Source organism: Telmatherina bonti (genome assembly GCF_933228915.1).
Source record: "Telmatherina bonti genome assembly, chromosome: 10".
Taxonomy (NCBI): Eukaryota; Metazoa; Chordata; class Actinopteri; order Atheriniformes; family Telmatherinidae; genus Telmatherina; species Telmatherina bonti.
Window position 1 is genome coordinate 13,119,533 of NC_136628.1, and position 12,670 is coordinate 13,132,202.

Genomic DNA, 12,670 nt, shown 5'->3' on the forward strand with positions numbered 1-12,670 from the left:
AAACCAGAGAAAAAGAAGAAAAACAAGGAGAAGAAATGGCCAAATAAAAAGTTCCAGAAAAAGAGTCAGAAGAAGCTAAGAACAGCAAAAAATATACATTGTACTGCTTCTTCTGGTGTTTTTGGATGGTCGTAAACAACTTCATGGCTATAAAGTACCACTAAAAACACACAGAGAACCTGAACTTAGTACTGCCCTCTGGTGAATGCACACTATGGCAATGTAAAAGACACATGGAAGTATGAAGTCGGAATAGGGTGGATTGTCCTCTGTGTCGAGAGTAAGGTCCTGCCCCAAGTAGAGGAGTTTAAATATCTCTGGGTTTTGTTCACAGGTGAAGTAAGGATGGAGTGTAAGATTGACAGGCGAATTGGTGCGGCGTCTGCAGTAATGCGGATTCTGTGCCGGTCTGTTGTGGTGAAGAAGGTGCTGAGCCAGAAGCTCTCGATTTACCAGTCAATCTATTTCTCTATCCTCAACTATGGTTATGAACTGTGGGTAGTGACCAAAAGAATGAGCTTGTGTGCAGGCAGCTGAAATGAGTTTCCTCTACAGGGTGGCCGGGCTCTCCCTTAGAGATAGGGTGAGGAGCTTGGTCATCCGGGAGGAGATCAGAGTAGAGCCGCTGCTCCTCCGTGTCGAGAGGAACCAATTGAGGTGACTTAGGCATCTGGTCAGGATGCCTCCTGGACCTCCCTGGAGAAGTGTTCCGGGCACGTCCCTGCGGGAGGAGACCCCGGGAGGACCCAGGACACGCTGGAGGGATTACATCTCTCGGCTAGCCTGGGAACGCCTTGGGATCCCCCCCACAGAGCTGGCAAATGTGGCTGGGGAGAGGGAAGTCTGGGCTTCCCTGCTTAGTCTGCTGCCCCCGCAACCCGACCCCGGATAAGTGGCAGAAGATGGATGGATGGATGGCTGTAACAAATGAAAACATCTGTAACAGATGGCCCTGTTTACGTACATATGGGAGCATAAATGGGCCTTTAAGATACTAACTAAGGTCTGTAGAGTCTGAGATGTAGCTCTTATTTCTTTTTTCCCAGATGCCTTGAACATCACATGGTCTGACACTGGTGTGAACTTTCTAGGAACATCAAACAGTTTTACTCCCAGGGTTGCTGCAAGTTTGAGAAGGATGAAAGACCAAAATAAATGACTGTTTATAAAATAACCTGGATGGGCCATGGAGACCCATGTCTTGCTGTGTGGAGCCCATATTTACTGTACTCACTGTGCTGCTTCTAGAAGTACAAATTTGCTGAAGATAATTTAAAGGCCTCCGTATTCAGCAAACAAAGTGCAACACTGTGAGTCAGTGCCTCTGAATCCTGCCACTCCAAACTTGTAATTACACATCACTATTAAGATATATTCAAGTAACACTCCATATAAAGATGTTTCTTTGAAGCATACAGACCTCTTAACACCTCCGGGGAGTTGTGACCAGCTGCCCTGAGGGCGTGCCAGACTTCTATCTGTTGAATAACAAAAAGGAGATAAAAATGTGTGGTGCATGTAAAAATATGTTGTTGTTTTTTTATTTGTTTGTTTGGTTTTTTAGCTAGAATTAAAACAAAATCTGTGTAATCAGTTTAGAAATCTGAATGAACTCTGAAAAATAAATGAATGTAGACTGGGTTCGTTCTGACAAAGATCTGAGGAAGATCTGCCATTTTACTGTCTGCTCACTATTTATTATAGTTTGAATGATCATTGTGTTTCCACTATGAGATAGTACAGGCAAATACTTTTCCAACCAGATTAAAATCATCTTGGCCTTACAGAAATGCTTCAACCCAGAATGACACATCCTTTATTGAAGAACCTACAAAACGTCAGTATTTATGCCATGAAAACTTTCAGACTCATGTTTTTCCTATAATTTGTAATCAAACGAAAGGAAAACTCCCTGATCATTTTCTGTTCTCTTTCCAAGTTAATTCAGACGTCTGTAACTCAACAATCAGCAGAGCTTCATCTTCCCCAGCTACTCATCAGTTTTAGAAAAGACACAGACGAGTTAAATTGTGTAATTATATCACTCATGTAGCAAAAAAAAGTCATGTTTAACGTTTTAAGAGATTTTTCAAAGGTTGTGATTGCTGCTTAGTATTTGATATGTATTCATTCAAACAGTATGTTGTTTCTACTATTTTGGATATTTGATTTAAAAACTTTACATTGCAAAGAATTTTTTAAAGATCTATTCTTTTTTCCCTGTAGTGTTGTAAAGGCTTGTTATAAACATCTTGAGGGCTTTTTTTGGTCTCTTCTTGCAATGTTTTGTTGTATTGTCTGTCTTTTATTTCCAAATACTGAATGAACAGTAAATGTTTAGAATATTTTGTAACGACATTAAGCAGAATGAATTTCTGTAATGGTCTAAATTACTCTTTTTTTTTTTGTCCAATGCATTGGTTTTCTTTTGTATTTTGCTATTTGTTTGTCATTTATCTGTGTGCACTTTGCCGTTTTTAATTGAAAGAAGATTGGATTTGACACAGTAATTCACTATGACCACTCCAAAAAGAAATCAGGAAATAACTTGAAAGTTTTCAAAGCAGAAACTCATCATTGTGTCTGTCAGTCCAAACAAACGTATTCAGACACTGAACAAATTTTTTTCTTCTTTGTCTTTACTGAAAAAAGGCCATTATAAATGTCACAAATGGTTTTCTCAAGACATATAAAGGGACACAGTGACACATTTAACTGAAAACATTGATCCACCCTGTCCTGTATCAACAGTTCAAGCTATTCTTGGTGATGAAATGGTGTGGGGGGATATTTTCTTGGTCCACTTTGGACCCCTTAGTAACAATAAGCATGTTTTAATCCCCACTGTCTACCTGAGTATTGTTGCTGACTCTTTATGAGCACAGTGCAGCCTCTTCAGATGGAAACTCCCAGCAGGATGATGCACCATGAAGCTAGCATCATCTCAAACATGACGATGAGTTCACAGTACTCCAACGGCCTCCACATCCACCAAATCAACGTCCAGTAGAGTTTGTTTCTCAAACTTGGGGTCACAAAATAATTTCAGGGAGTTTCCAGATAATTGTAGCGAAAATACAGCCGACATTTATCAAATAAATTTGGGGTTTTTACTGAAGCTGTCAAAATGAAACCATTAACATAAAGATAAAGCTGTGAAATTAGAATGTTGTTATTTTTTTTAGCACATGAACATAGTTAATACATGTTGTATTAAATATCTTAATTTGGCATAATCTCTGCAAGACATGCTGATTTTGTTCATGTAGGTGCAGTGTCATAGTGATGAACCGGATCCACCAAAACCCACTTCATTCTCCTCATTTGAGAAGATTCTGACAGTTTTCCAGCCAATGTTTAGAAGACGGCTGCAGGATGATTCATCTGATATACCACCCAACTAATCAGTCAGTCGATGCTGGGAGGTGCGGGTCGTAAACACCAAAGTATCTTATTTTTGGGGTTGTGACTCTAAAAGTTTGACAACTGCTGCATTAGAGCAGCTTTAGGATGTGGTGGAACGGGAGATTCTTATGATGGATCTCCAGCAACTGTGTGATGCTTTATGTCAAGAGAAATCTTCCAAGTACATAAAGTATGGCATAAAGTATTAAAGGACTTCGAAAGGCAAAATGGGTCCAATCTGGTACTAGCAAGGTGGACCTAATGTATTGGCTGATGAGTGTATCTTCATCAAACCAAAGTAAAACTATAAAACAGTGTTTGTAACAAAGCAAATATCTTAAAAATGATTACTTACTAATGAACTGTTTATTTCATATTTTCATTACTGATCAATGCAGCAGAATTTTTTTTGTCTTTTTTTTTTATCTTTGGTATATCAATGTGGATTGTTGTATCATACTCCTGCAAGAAACAAGTAAAAGTGACGTAGCACATATTAAAAATGTACATATTTTATGTCTGTAGGAAAGAGGTGATGGTTATTTGTGTATATACGCACTGATATCTTACGAAATATTAACTGTATGAAAGAACAATTCCTTGAATATTTGTCCAAGTATTTTCGACAAATACTTTTCCTGTAAATGTTGAAAGGAAAAATTGCAGCTAAAGTTCATTCAGACTCTCTAGGTAAGTCTCAAATAGCACATGGTTTGGTAAGTCAGACTTGAATCAAGGATTGTATTATATAATTAACCAGACACCTTCCTGTAATGAGCCACTGTCTGTTTGTCTGTAAATGTGTCACTACAGAAGAAGCTTCACTCGGATTCACCCTGAACGCAGCAGCATCTAATAGTCCTACAGTCTGATTATGAAGCTTCACGGGGAAAAGGGGTGATAGTCTATGAAAAACAAGGATTCAGCGCGTGAGTGCACACGTGCAACTCGGGTGGGGACACGTGTGTGAAGTGTTGTAGTGGTGAAGAGGGGCATACGTGCCTTATACCCACCTACTTCGACCGATTAAAGAAATAACATAAAATATAAAATGCAAGAGTAAATGACAGTAAACGCACCGTATAAACAAGGTATGTAGAGAATGAACTGAGGCTAAAATTCCTCCCTTTTCCTTTGCAGGACTGTTTTTATGAGGTGGGGGTATTTAGTGAACGGGACCGCAGGGCGAGACCGACACCTTATTAGGATCGTGCTGCGTTCACCATTATCGGAATCATGCAGATCTGTTAGCACACAACTACAGCATCGCTGATCTTAACAGCACAGTGTGTATAGAAAATATAAATACAATGCCATTTTAAGCCATTAAAGTTCACGCAAGACACTTAACTCAAGAAATGAACACGTGTTTACTGTTTACCGAAGCATTTTGTGAAACGGTTTGATGGAAGAGCCGTCAAGGAGTCGTTCTTACGGAAAGGAAGTGGACATGGAAAAGGAGAAAGGTTGAAGAATACCAAATGACACAAGAAATGGACTGAAATCAGTGACAACTGGTCTGTAGGTCCCCTAAGAATCAAGAATTCAACATATTGATTCAAGATGGGATCAACTTGACCAAGCACAGAACATAATCCAAAGCTGAACTTGGAGAGTCCACGACCCTATTCCTGAATACTTAAAGGTGGAGTATGTAAGAGTTTCAATATTTTCAAAATAAATTAACTAATAAAATAACTACAATCATAATTAGATAGTTTTTTGAACATGTAGGTTCCAGTCTGTTCATATTTGATGCGTTATTAAATTAGAAGTTTAATTAATGACAAATGACAAAATGCACATTTTTTTTACTGGTACACTCTCAAAAATAGAGGTACAAGATAAGGACATTTCTGTACCTATAGGTACATTTTAAAGAAATGTTCTCTCAAAAGTACAATACTGGTCTTTAAGAGACCAGAAACACACCTTCAGAGTACGAAAAAGGGTTCAAAGTGACATAAAGTACAAATTTGTACCATTTCGACCATAAGGGTACCTGCCGCATTGAAAAATGTAATGTTAATGGCTGTAATGTTACAAACTAGAGCAGAGTTGAGTGATGACAGTAGTACTACTTAACAGCCATTTACTACACCAGACAATGAAGGTCAGATGCTGCAAACTAAGTGTATGTCTGGTCAGTATTTTGAGTTTTTGAAGATTATTTCTAGATTATTTCTAGATTAGAAGATAATGTTGCTCATTGGCATGGACCAGGCCTAATCCTGTGAAAAGATAAAAAAAAAAACCATAACTTGATAAGGTGAGGTTGAACTTGATAAGGTACAAAAATAGACCAGAACTGAAGGGTACAGAAATGTCTCTCAAAAGAGTACACCCCCAGCGACAAGCATTTGTACCTTTTTAGGTACAAGCTGGTACCTCTGTTTTTGAGTGTGTAGGCAAACATTTAAGAAGGGTCTTTGTCATTAATTAAACTTGTAATTTAATAACACATCAAATATGGACAGACTGGAACCTACATGTTTAAAAAAAAACTATCTAATTGTGATTGCAGTTATCTTATTAGTTCATTTATTATGAAAATATTGAAAATCTTACATACTTCACCTTTAAAGAAATTACAAGAAAAACATTGTTTAATAAAAGGATTTAGACTGTGCTGAAGAATAAAGACAATAAAACCAAATAAATCAAGACTTATTGAAACTCGTAATACTCTTTATTTGTCTTATATGTTTATATTTAAAAAAACCCCACCTATCCCCTATTTTCATGGCAAAATATAGAGTTCTAGATCAAGACTTTTGACATTTATGTGATGATATATGCTGAGTAAACAATTTAATCCATAAATATATTGTAGCCTATTGATGAAGACGAAATCGATTTTTAAAAATCTGTTAAAAAATGTCTGACATACATAACCAGGGCAGGATTAAAAGTGCACAGGCCCGTGGGCCCAGAGTGTTTCAGGGGCCCTTTTCCCCACCGCAACATTGTGACAATTGTGAAAGATACACTGCGAAAGACATTTCTAACATCTCTCAGCAAGTGGTACCAATGGCAATACACTAGACACTGTTGCGTAACTATGTGGCTTTTATGTACATTTTGTTTCATGTCCAAACTGCTTGTGTTTGCCCTATGTGGGCCCTATGTGGGCCCCAAGTGGGCGTGGGCCCCTGGGCCTGTGCCCATAATGCCCATTGGATAATCTGGCTTTATACATAACTTACTGATATATTTTCACATGATATAAAAATGATCCTATGCTTTTAAGTGTAACGAATGAATTAAAGCAACGTGGCCTTCATTAATTAGATTCACTCTTTTAGTATATAATGCAAGTTATAGTTTTACCCATTGTTGAGCAACACATGCAGTGTTTTAAAAGAATATAAGCTTTTTTCCCCCTGTCTCTTTATCTCTTTCTCTTTCCCTATGAGGTGTTTTCTCTTCTTTCTCTTTCTGTCTTTCTTCTGTCCTCTCCGGTTCGGTCCAGCAGTACAAACTCTACAATGCAAACAATAACGCAAAATAAATATAGAAATAAAATAAAAATTCAGAAGGTCAAGGGGATCATTATTTTTATAAAGCTTCCCTTGGACAGGTAAATTTGCTCAGCAGAACACAGCATCCAGACGATCATTCTGCTTGCCTAAAAGCTGGACAAGACACACAGAAAAAAAAAGAAAGAATATAAGCTAAACAGTAATGAACATTGAGTATTTTGTCTTGTTTTCCTACAGTGACATAAAACTGCAACTTCAATCCAAAATTTCTAAACATCTTAGATCATCCAAAATAATCTATCAGTAATTGCATCTGAATGAGCATTATTAAAGAAACAGGTAAAAGGGACTTCAGAACTTCCTAAAAAGCAGATTAAGCAGTCATTTTATGACGAGCAGCATTTGAAAGCGGCATTGTGACCTGACCCCCAAAGCGCGCTCCCTACGTTTACGTGGCTACTCCCCCTTCACACTGTACGTGCGCGCACCCCTCCATCGCGTGGTGGGGATCATCCATATTGCTGTTAGTGGTGGGGATAAGGTTGTAATCCTGAGAGGCCTTCCGACACGTTTCTTTATTTTTTCCTCATATCTAAACTCTGCGCTGACTGCTCCGCGTCTTAGGCTGAAGCCGTTGCGGTCTAAGAGAGGAGCGCCAGACCCCGCGGAGCAACTTCACATTTCCCTGAAATTGAAGGCAAATTCGGGCCGGTGGGAGGACTGGTTATCCTGAGGGGGGTGGTAGGAAGACGGTGGTGGGAAATGGCCACTCAGGTGGAGGCTCTCCTGCCCGGCAACCCGCTTGCCAAAGCGGAGGAACACGGTAAAGTGATCCGAGGTGAGCCGGGGGAGGAGGGCGGCCGGGGCGACGGGGCCAAGCGGCAGACGGGTGTCGCCGACAGCAGTCCCGCACAGGGAGGGACCACCGGTGCGGAGGAGCAGACCTCCATACGGGCGACAGAGCAAAGCAAAGACGGCTGTGACAGCGACGACAAGCAAAACGAGGAGGGTGTTAAAGGCAAGAAGGAGTTAACTGAAGCTCCTCCGCCCAAGGTGAACCCGTGGACTAGGAAGATGAATGCGGTGACCGTGGTCAGCGTGAATGGACAAGCACACCTCGGTCTGTACCCCCCCCCCCCCCCTACATGTTGATCTACTGGCTGTCAGTGTTGTGTTGGTGTCTGTCCGTCCAGGGTTTGGTCACCAGGTAGTAGGATGTTTCTTTCTCATGGGGAATCCGAATCAATTTAATAACACCCCTAAAGCAAGGTCTGTGGTCATCCTCAGGTTATATTTAGAGTTAAAACTCCGTAACGATGAAGGTTTCTCTTTGGGTTTATGGCTGCACAAGTTCTTTAACCATGTTAATAAAGTTTAAATACTCCTAAATGTCCAGTTTAGGCTAGCAGCTGTTGTAATTATTTGATGACTAAAGCAGCTTGTTTACTTTAAGCTTGGCTTATCATGTTGTTTGTCTTCTGACCCTGTTTAAAGGGTGTAAGTCAGTGATTTTTGGTCTCAAATAACCACGATGTGCAATGGTGTTAAGAGTTGATCTGCTTGTGTGTTCACCCTGCATGGAGCCCAGTGCATGCATTTATTTTGCAGAGTTTGCTCAGTTTAGCAATGTCATCATGCATGCTGGTGGTAGACTGCAAACTGCGGTGTTTTTTCAACATATTCTCTCCTCTGTTTCTCTCCTGTGTCTCTTCACATGATGCCACCCAGTCAGTTCTTAGCAGACACACTCACCAAACACTTAAACCAGCATCTACTCCAGTTTACATGTTTGCTTTTGGGATATGTCAGCGAAAATAGGGGGCATGCAACCAGGCCAGACATCCACCCTTGTCTCGCATTGCATCAGTTAACAGAAAATCCTGAGTGTAGCAGCTTAGCTGGCTAACAATAGCACACATGGCCTAGTACGTCGCCAAGCCCTTCCCATTCAGATGTTAGCTTAGCATTAGCCTGGTTTCTTTACACTCCCAGTAATCGTGTTTAAAACATGCCAGGTTCTCGGTTTTTCTAGGGTTACTTCCAGACACAGAAACACGACCCAATGTGAAACATCTGCTCGTTTAATGGCTAAAAATGAGCAGGTTTGTTATGAGACATCACGTGTTCACTCCACGTGTTCCCCGAGAGAAAGGCATTGCTGTTGCTACCTAGCATGCTAAGTTAGCCGTCTTACTGAGCTGGTGCAGACATTACATACCAGTTTGGAGTGTCCACTGTGAGACAGCCCGACTGGTTTGTGATTAATAAGCCGGCTGTCATGTCGTGTGTATGATGTCAAAGGAAAATCTGTCTCATTTCTTCACTCTGTGAGCTACTGTTAGCATGAAAGCTTGCTAGCTGACTTGCAATCAACACCACAAATTATCATTTTGGTTAATAGTTTGTTTACACTGTGGATACATGTCACAGCCAGAACTGCTTGTTAATATTAAAGTATTAATACATTATTTGTTCTTTAATGAACACTTCCCTGCACAATGTCAAAGCAACATGGTTTGATGTCTTAAAAGTTATTTTCTTTTATTCTGCAGTCAGGTCATCATAGCTACAGCTGCTGTGACCTGTACCAGCTATCTGCTTTGTCATTTTGTATGTCAGCTTTTCTGTTTGCTGTATTGAGTTGTGTGTAACTATTGTAAACTTTAGGGTACAGATTGTACCAATGATGTGGATGATTGTACTCTAAAAGCTGTCACATGAACTCTCAAAAATGCATGGGAGTCAGCAGCTGATGACCAGGCAGTTGCGTCTCCTTGTTTTTGTTGCATTCAAGTACTTAGTTTTGTTCAATTTAAAAAAAAAAAAAAAAAAAATGTGTGCCTGTCTATACAGGGATTTGCATATTTATAAATATGTGAGTGGTTAGGGGCAGATCTGATGACTTGTTGAAACACGTAGGTGTAAAACTGCATTTTTTAACTCAGTAAACACAACAAAACAAAGCAAAACATACCAATAGCTTTTTTGGTTGACATATTTTGGTGTATAACATGGACTCTAACGTCACAACCAAACGTCTGCCAACATGACATGGGCGGGGAAGTTCTCCACAGACTTTTTGATTAGTTTGGGCCCACCAGATAAGTGTACATTTGAGGAGCAGGCACAACAGAGCTGCCTTTCTTCCACCCCATGCAGTGTGCCGCACGTCATCGAGGATGTTTACAGATTTCTTCCACCAGTAACTTCTACGTGAAACGTTGTTTGAACACCAACAACTATTTGTTCCAGATGTAGTCAGGTTGATTACAACCAAGTTTTCATGAAATTGACTCGTCCCTTGAGCACAACAAGCAGCAGCATGGAGCAGTTTATGAGACCAGTGTGCAAGGACTGTCCATGGCATGCAGCATTTTAACTGTAATACACTGTTTTTGTGCACTATCGACTGTTACAGCTGTGATGATTTGACTGAATTTAAATAATTACATAAATTCAGTTATTATTTTAAGTCATTGCCCTAAAATATCGATTAAGGTCTGATTTTCAAATGAAATTAAATATGGTCAGAAGCCTTTATTGAATTGTTTTCTCTGTCTGGCCTTGAACCCAATCCGGGACTCTTGTCGTAAATAAGAGTTTAGGCTAAATGCTTTTCCACAGATCAGTTTATCACCACGTGTGGCATTTTGTGGCTCAAGATTTGACAAAACCCTACATTTGGCACCTGGCTCAGAAGTAGCACTTCTGACTTGGATTACAGTGATTTCAGAAGGCTGAACTTTCACTTTACATGTCGTTTGTTTGGAGGAGTTTGACTTGTTGTCAGCTGACACCAAAAAAAAAACAAAACAAAAAAAACACAAAATTATATAAAGTGAAAGCATGATAAAATGCTAGGGATGGTTAAAGTGGGATTATCCCCAACACACCACTTTCCATATTTAGGACTGGTCATCATTTGAGTCAGTTACTGCGTTTCCATTACATTTTTTTGCAAACTAAAAACAGTATTTGTAACTTTCGACAAACAATTGTGAGTTGCGGGTGTTTCCATTGAGGAGTGTTTAGTGCATAAGCCTCAAGTCTCAAAAAACTGCTCCGTTTTTCTTCAGGCTGTAGTGGCGAGTTTTGGGTATTGACCGAAATAATCCATCATGAATACAAGTTCTTCAGAGGAGTTTCTTTACATACTGGCATTAGCTTTACAGATGTGTTGAGGAGTTTGTACATCCAGGAGGAGTTGGCAGCTGAGCTTTTGCTGCTCTGCAGCCAAAGGAGTGAACTGAGCTAGTTCAGGTATTTGAGGGGAATGTTTCTGGTCACCTCCTGCAAATTTTATGGACACCCCCAACACTGACCTTGGGGCAGAGTTGAAACTTGCTCCTGCTCGCTTGTGATTTTCTATGAGAAGCTGCGGAGCGGGACACCTCCGTTTTCCCCCCCGGACTCTTCGCATCTGTCTTGATAGGATAAGGAAAATGGATGGAAGGCGTGAGAGTGGCTGAGTGGGATCAAGCTCTGGTTTTTCCACATAGAGCTCAGAGAAGCAGGGATTTATTGTTAGAAATGATTTGAGACATTGAAGTCTAATTAAACACAAAGCTCTTGCAGCATTGTGTCCAGACACGACAAGACCAGATGCTATTTGAGCAACATGCCCCGCCTATGTTTAGCTGCTAATATTTGTGGCAAACATGTCTGCGAGCCGTCAACAGGGCAGATAAATCTTTAAGATATGTCGCTTTGATTTAGCTTCTCATTAAAATGTGCGGGGTCGGACCTGTTTCTGCAGATCATTGCAAGATGATTGTGCTGCTTTTCTGTTGTGTATTTTGTCAGGTTGAGTTTACAGACACAGTGATGAGCAGATTTCTGGTTAGTTTAGGTAAATAGGTTCGTCTGTCCACATTGCAATGTTAATGAACTGTTTCCTTAGTGGCTAATTTAATGTCAGAAAATTAGGTGGTGTGACATTAAGCCCCAGCAAGAGTGCTGTTGTAATGCAGAATGTTTGATACTGTTATTGTTTACAGCTTTGTGCGCTGATATGTCTTGTGTATTTTCCTGAACGTTGCAGACAGGAACACTTTAATACTGTTTGTGAGCTGATTCTCTCAGCAGTGCTGTCGGTAGCAAAATGCAATTAGGTGCAAACACAGTTTGACAGAGTGAAATTAGTTACAATTGATCCCTGTTCAGAGCACCAAATGAGCTGTAACTGCAGGCAAAATGCAGCCACTTTTGCTAAGCCTGTTAGCTTCCTGTCCTGCTGTGGCACCTGCTGCTAACTGACAGAAAAGCAATGCTTGGGCTGAAAATAGAGCCACATCCAAAAAATATTATGGAAAGCCGAGCGCTGCTGCAGAAAACGGTGACAAAAAGAGATTTCACTCTTGTTTGATGGCTTCATAAATGCCAAGACGTCTGATTCTTTCCATTATTTTAATACGCCGGGTGAAACCTCACGGTTTCATGCATTTGAATATGAGTTGGAAAGATGGATTGATTGATTAGCAGCTGATGGGAGAAATGAGAGTATGTAAATCTTTGTCTGGTGAACTCACTGCTGGTGGTGTGGATCTGCAAAGCTGCAACAATTTACAAGATAAACAGTAAATTTGTTCAATATTATGGAGAAATTAGTTTAAAATGAGCAGAACTGCTCTCCATACGTTCAGCATTGAGACTTTAAGCTGATGTGGACTTACATCTGAGCTGCCAAATTTAAGACCAAATGAGATGAAACTGAGATGAATGACGTCCTCACACGTTAAGGTTTAGTTTAATTCTGCTGCTTCTGTGTTACTGTGGATCTTTTC

General features: G+C 40.1%; 1 protein-coding gene across 3 annotated transcripts in view; it reads left to right on the forward strand.

Annotated features, from left to right (window-relative positions):
• The first annotated feature begins 7,439 nt into the window (after window positions 1-7,439).
• larp1 (La ribonucleoprotein 1, translational regulator) overlaps window positions 7,440-12,670 on the forward strand; it is a 70,494-nt gene continuing 65,263 nt past the window's right edge. For all 3 annotated transcript variants that reach the window (XM_079247512.1, XM_079247513.1, XM_079247514.1), the window contains exon 1: window positions 7,440-8,007. In XM_079247512.1, coding sequence (XP_079103638.1) covers window positions 7,650-8,007 — 358 coding nt within the window. In that variant the 5' untranslated portion in view covers window positions 7,440-7,649. The remainder of the gene's footprint in view (window positions 8,008-12,670) is intronic.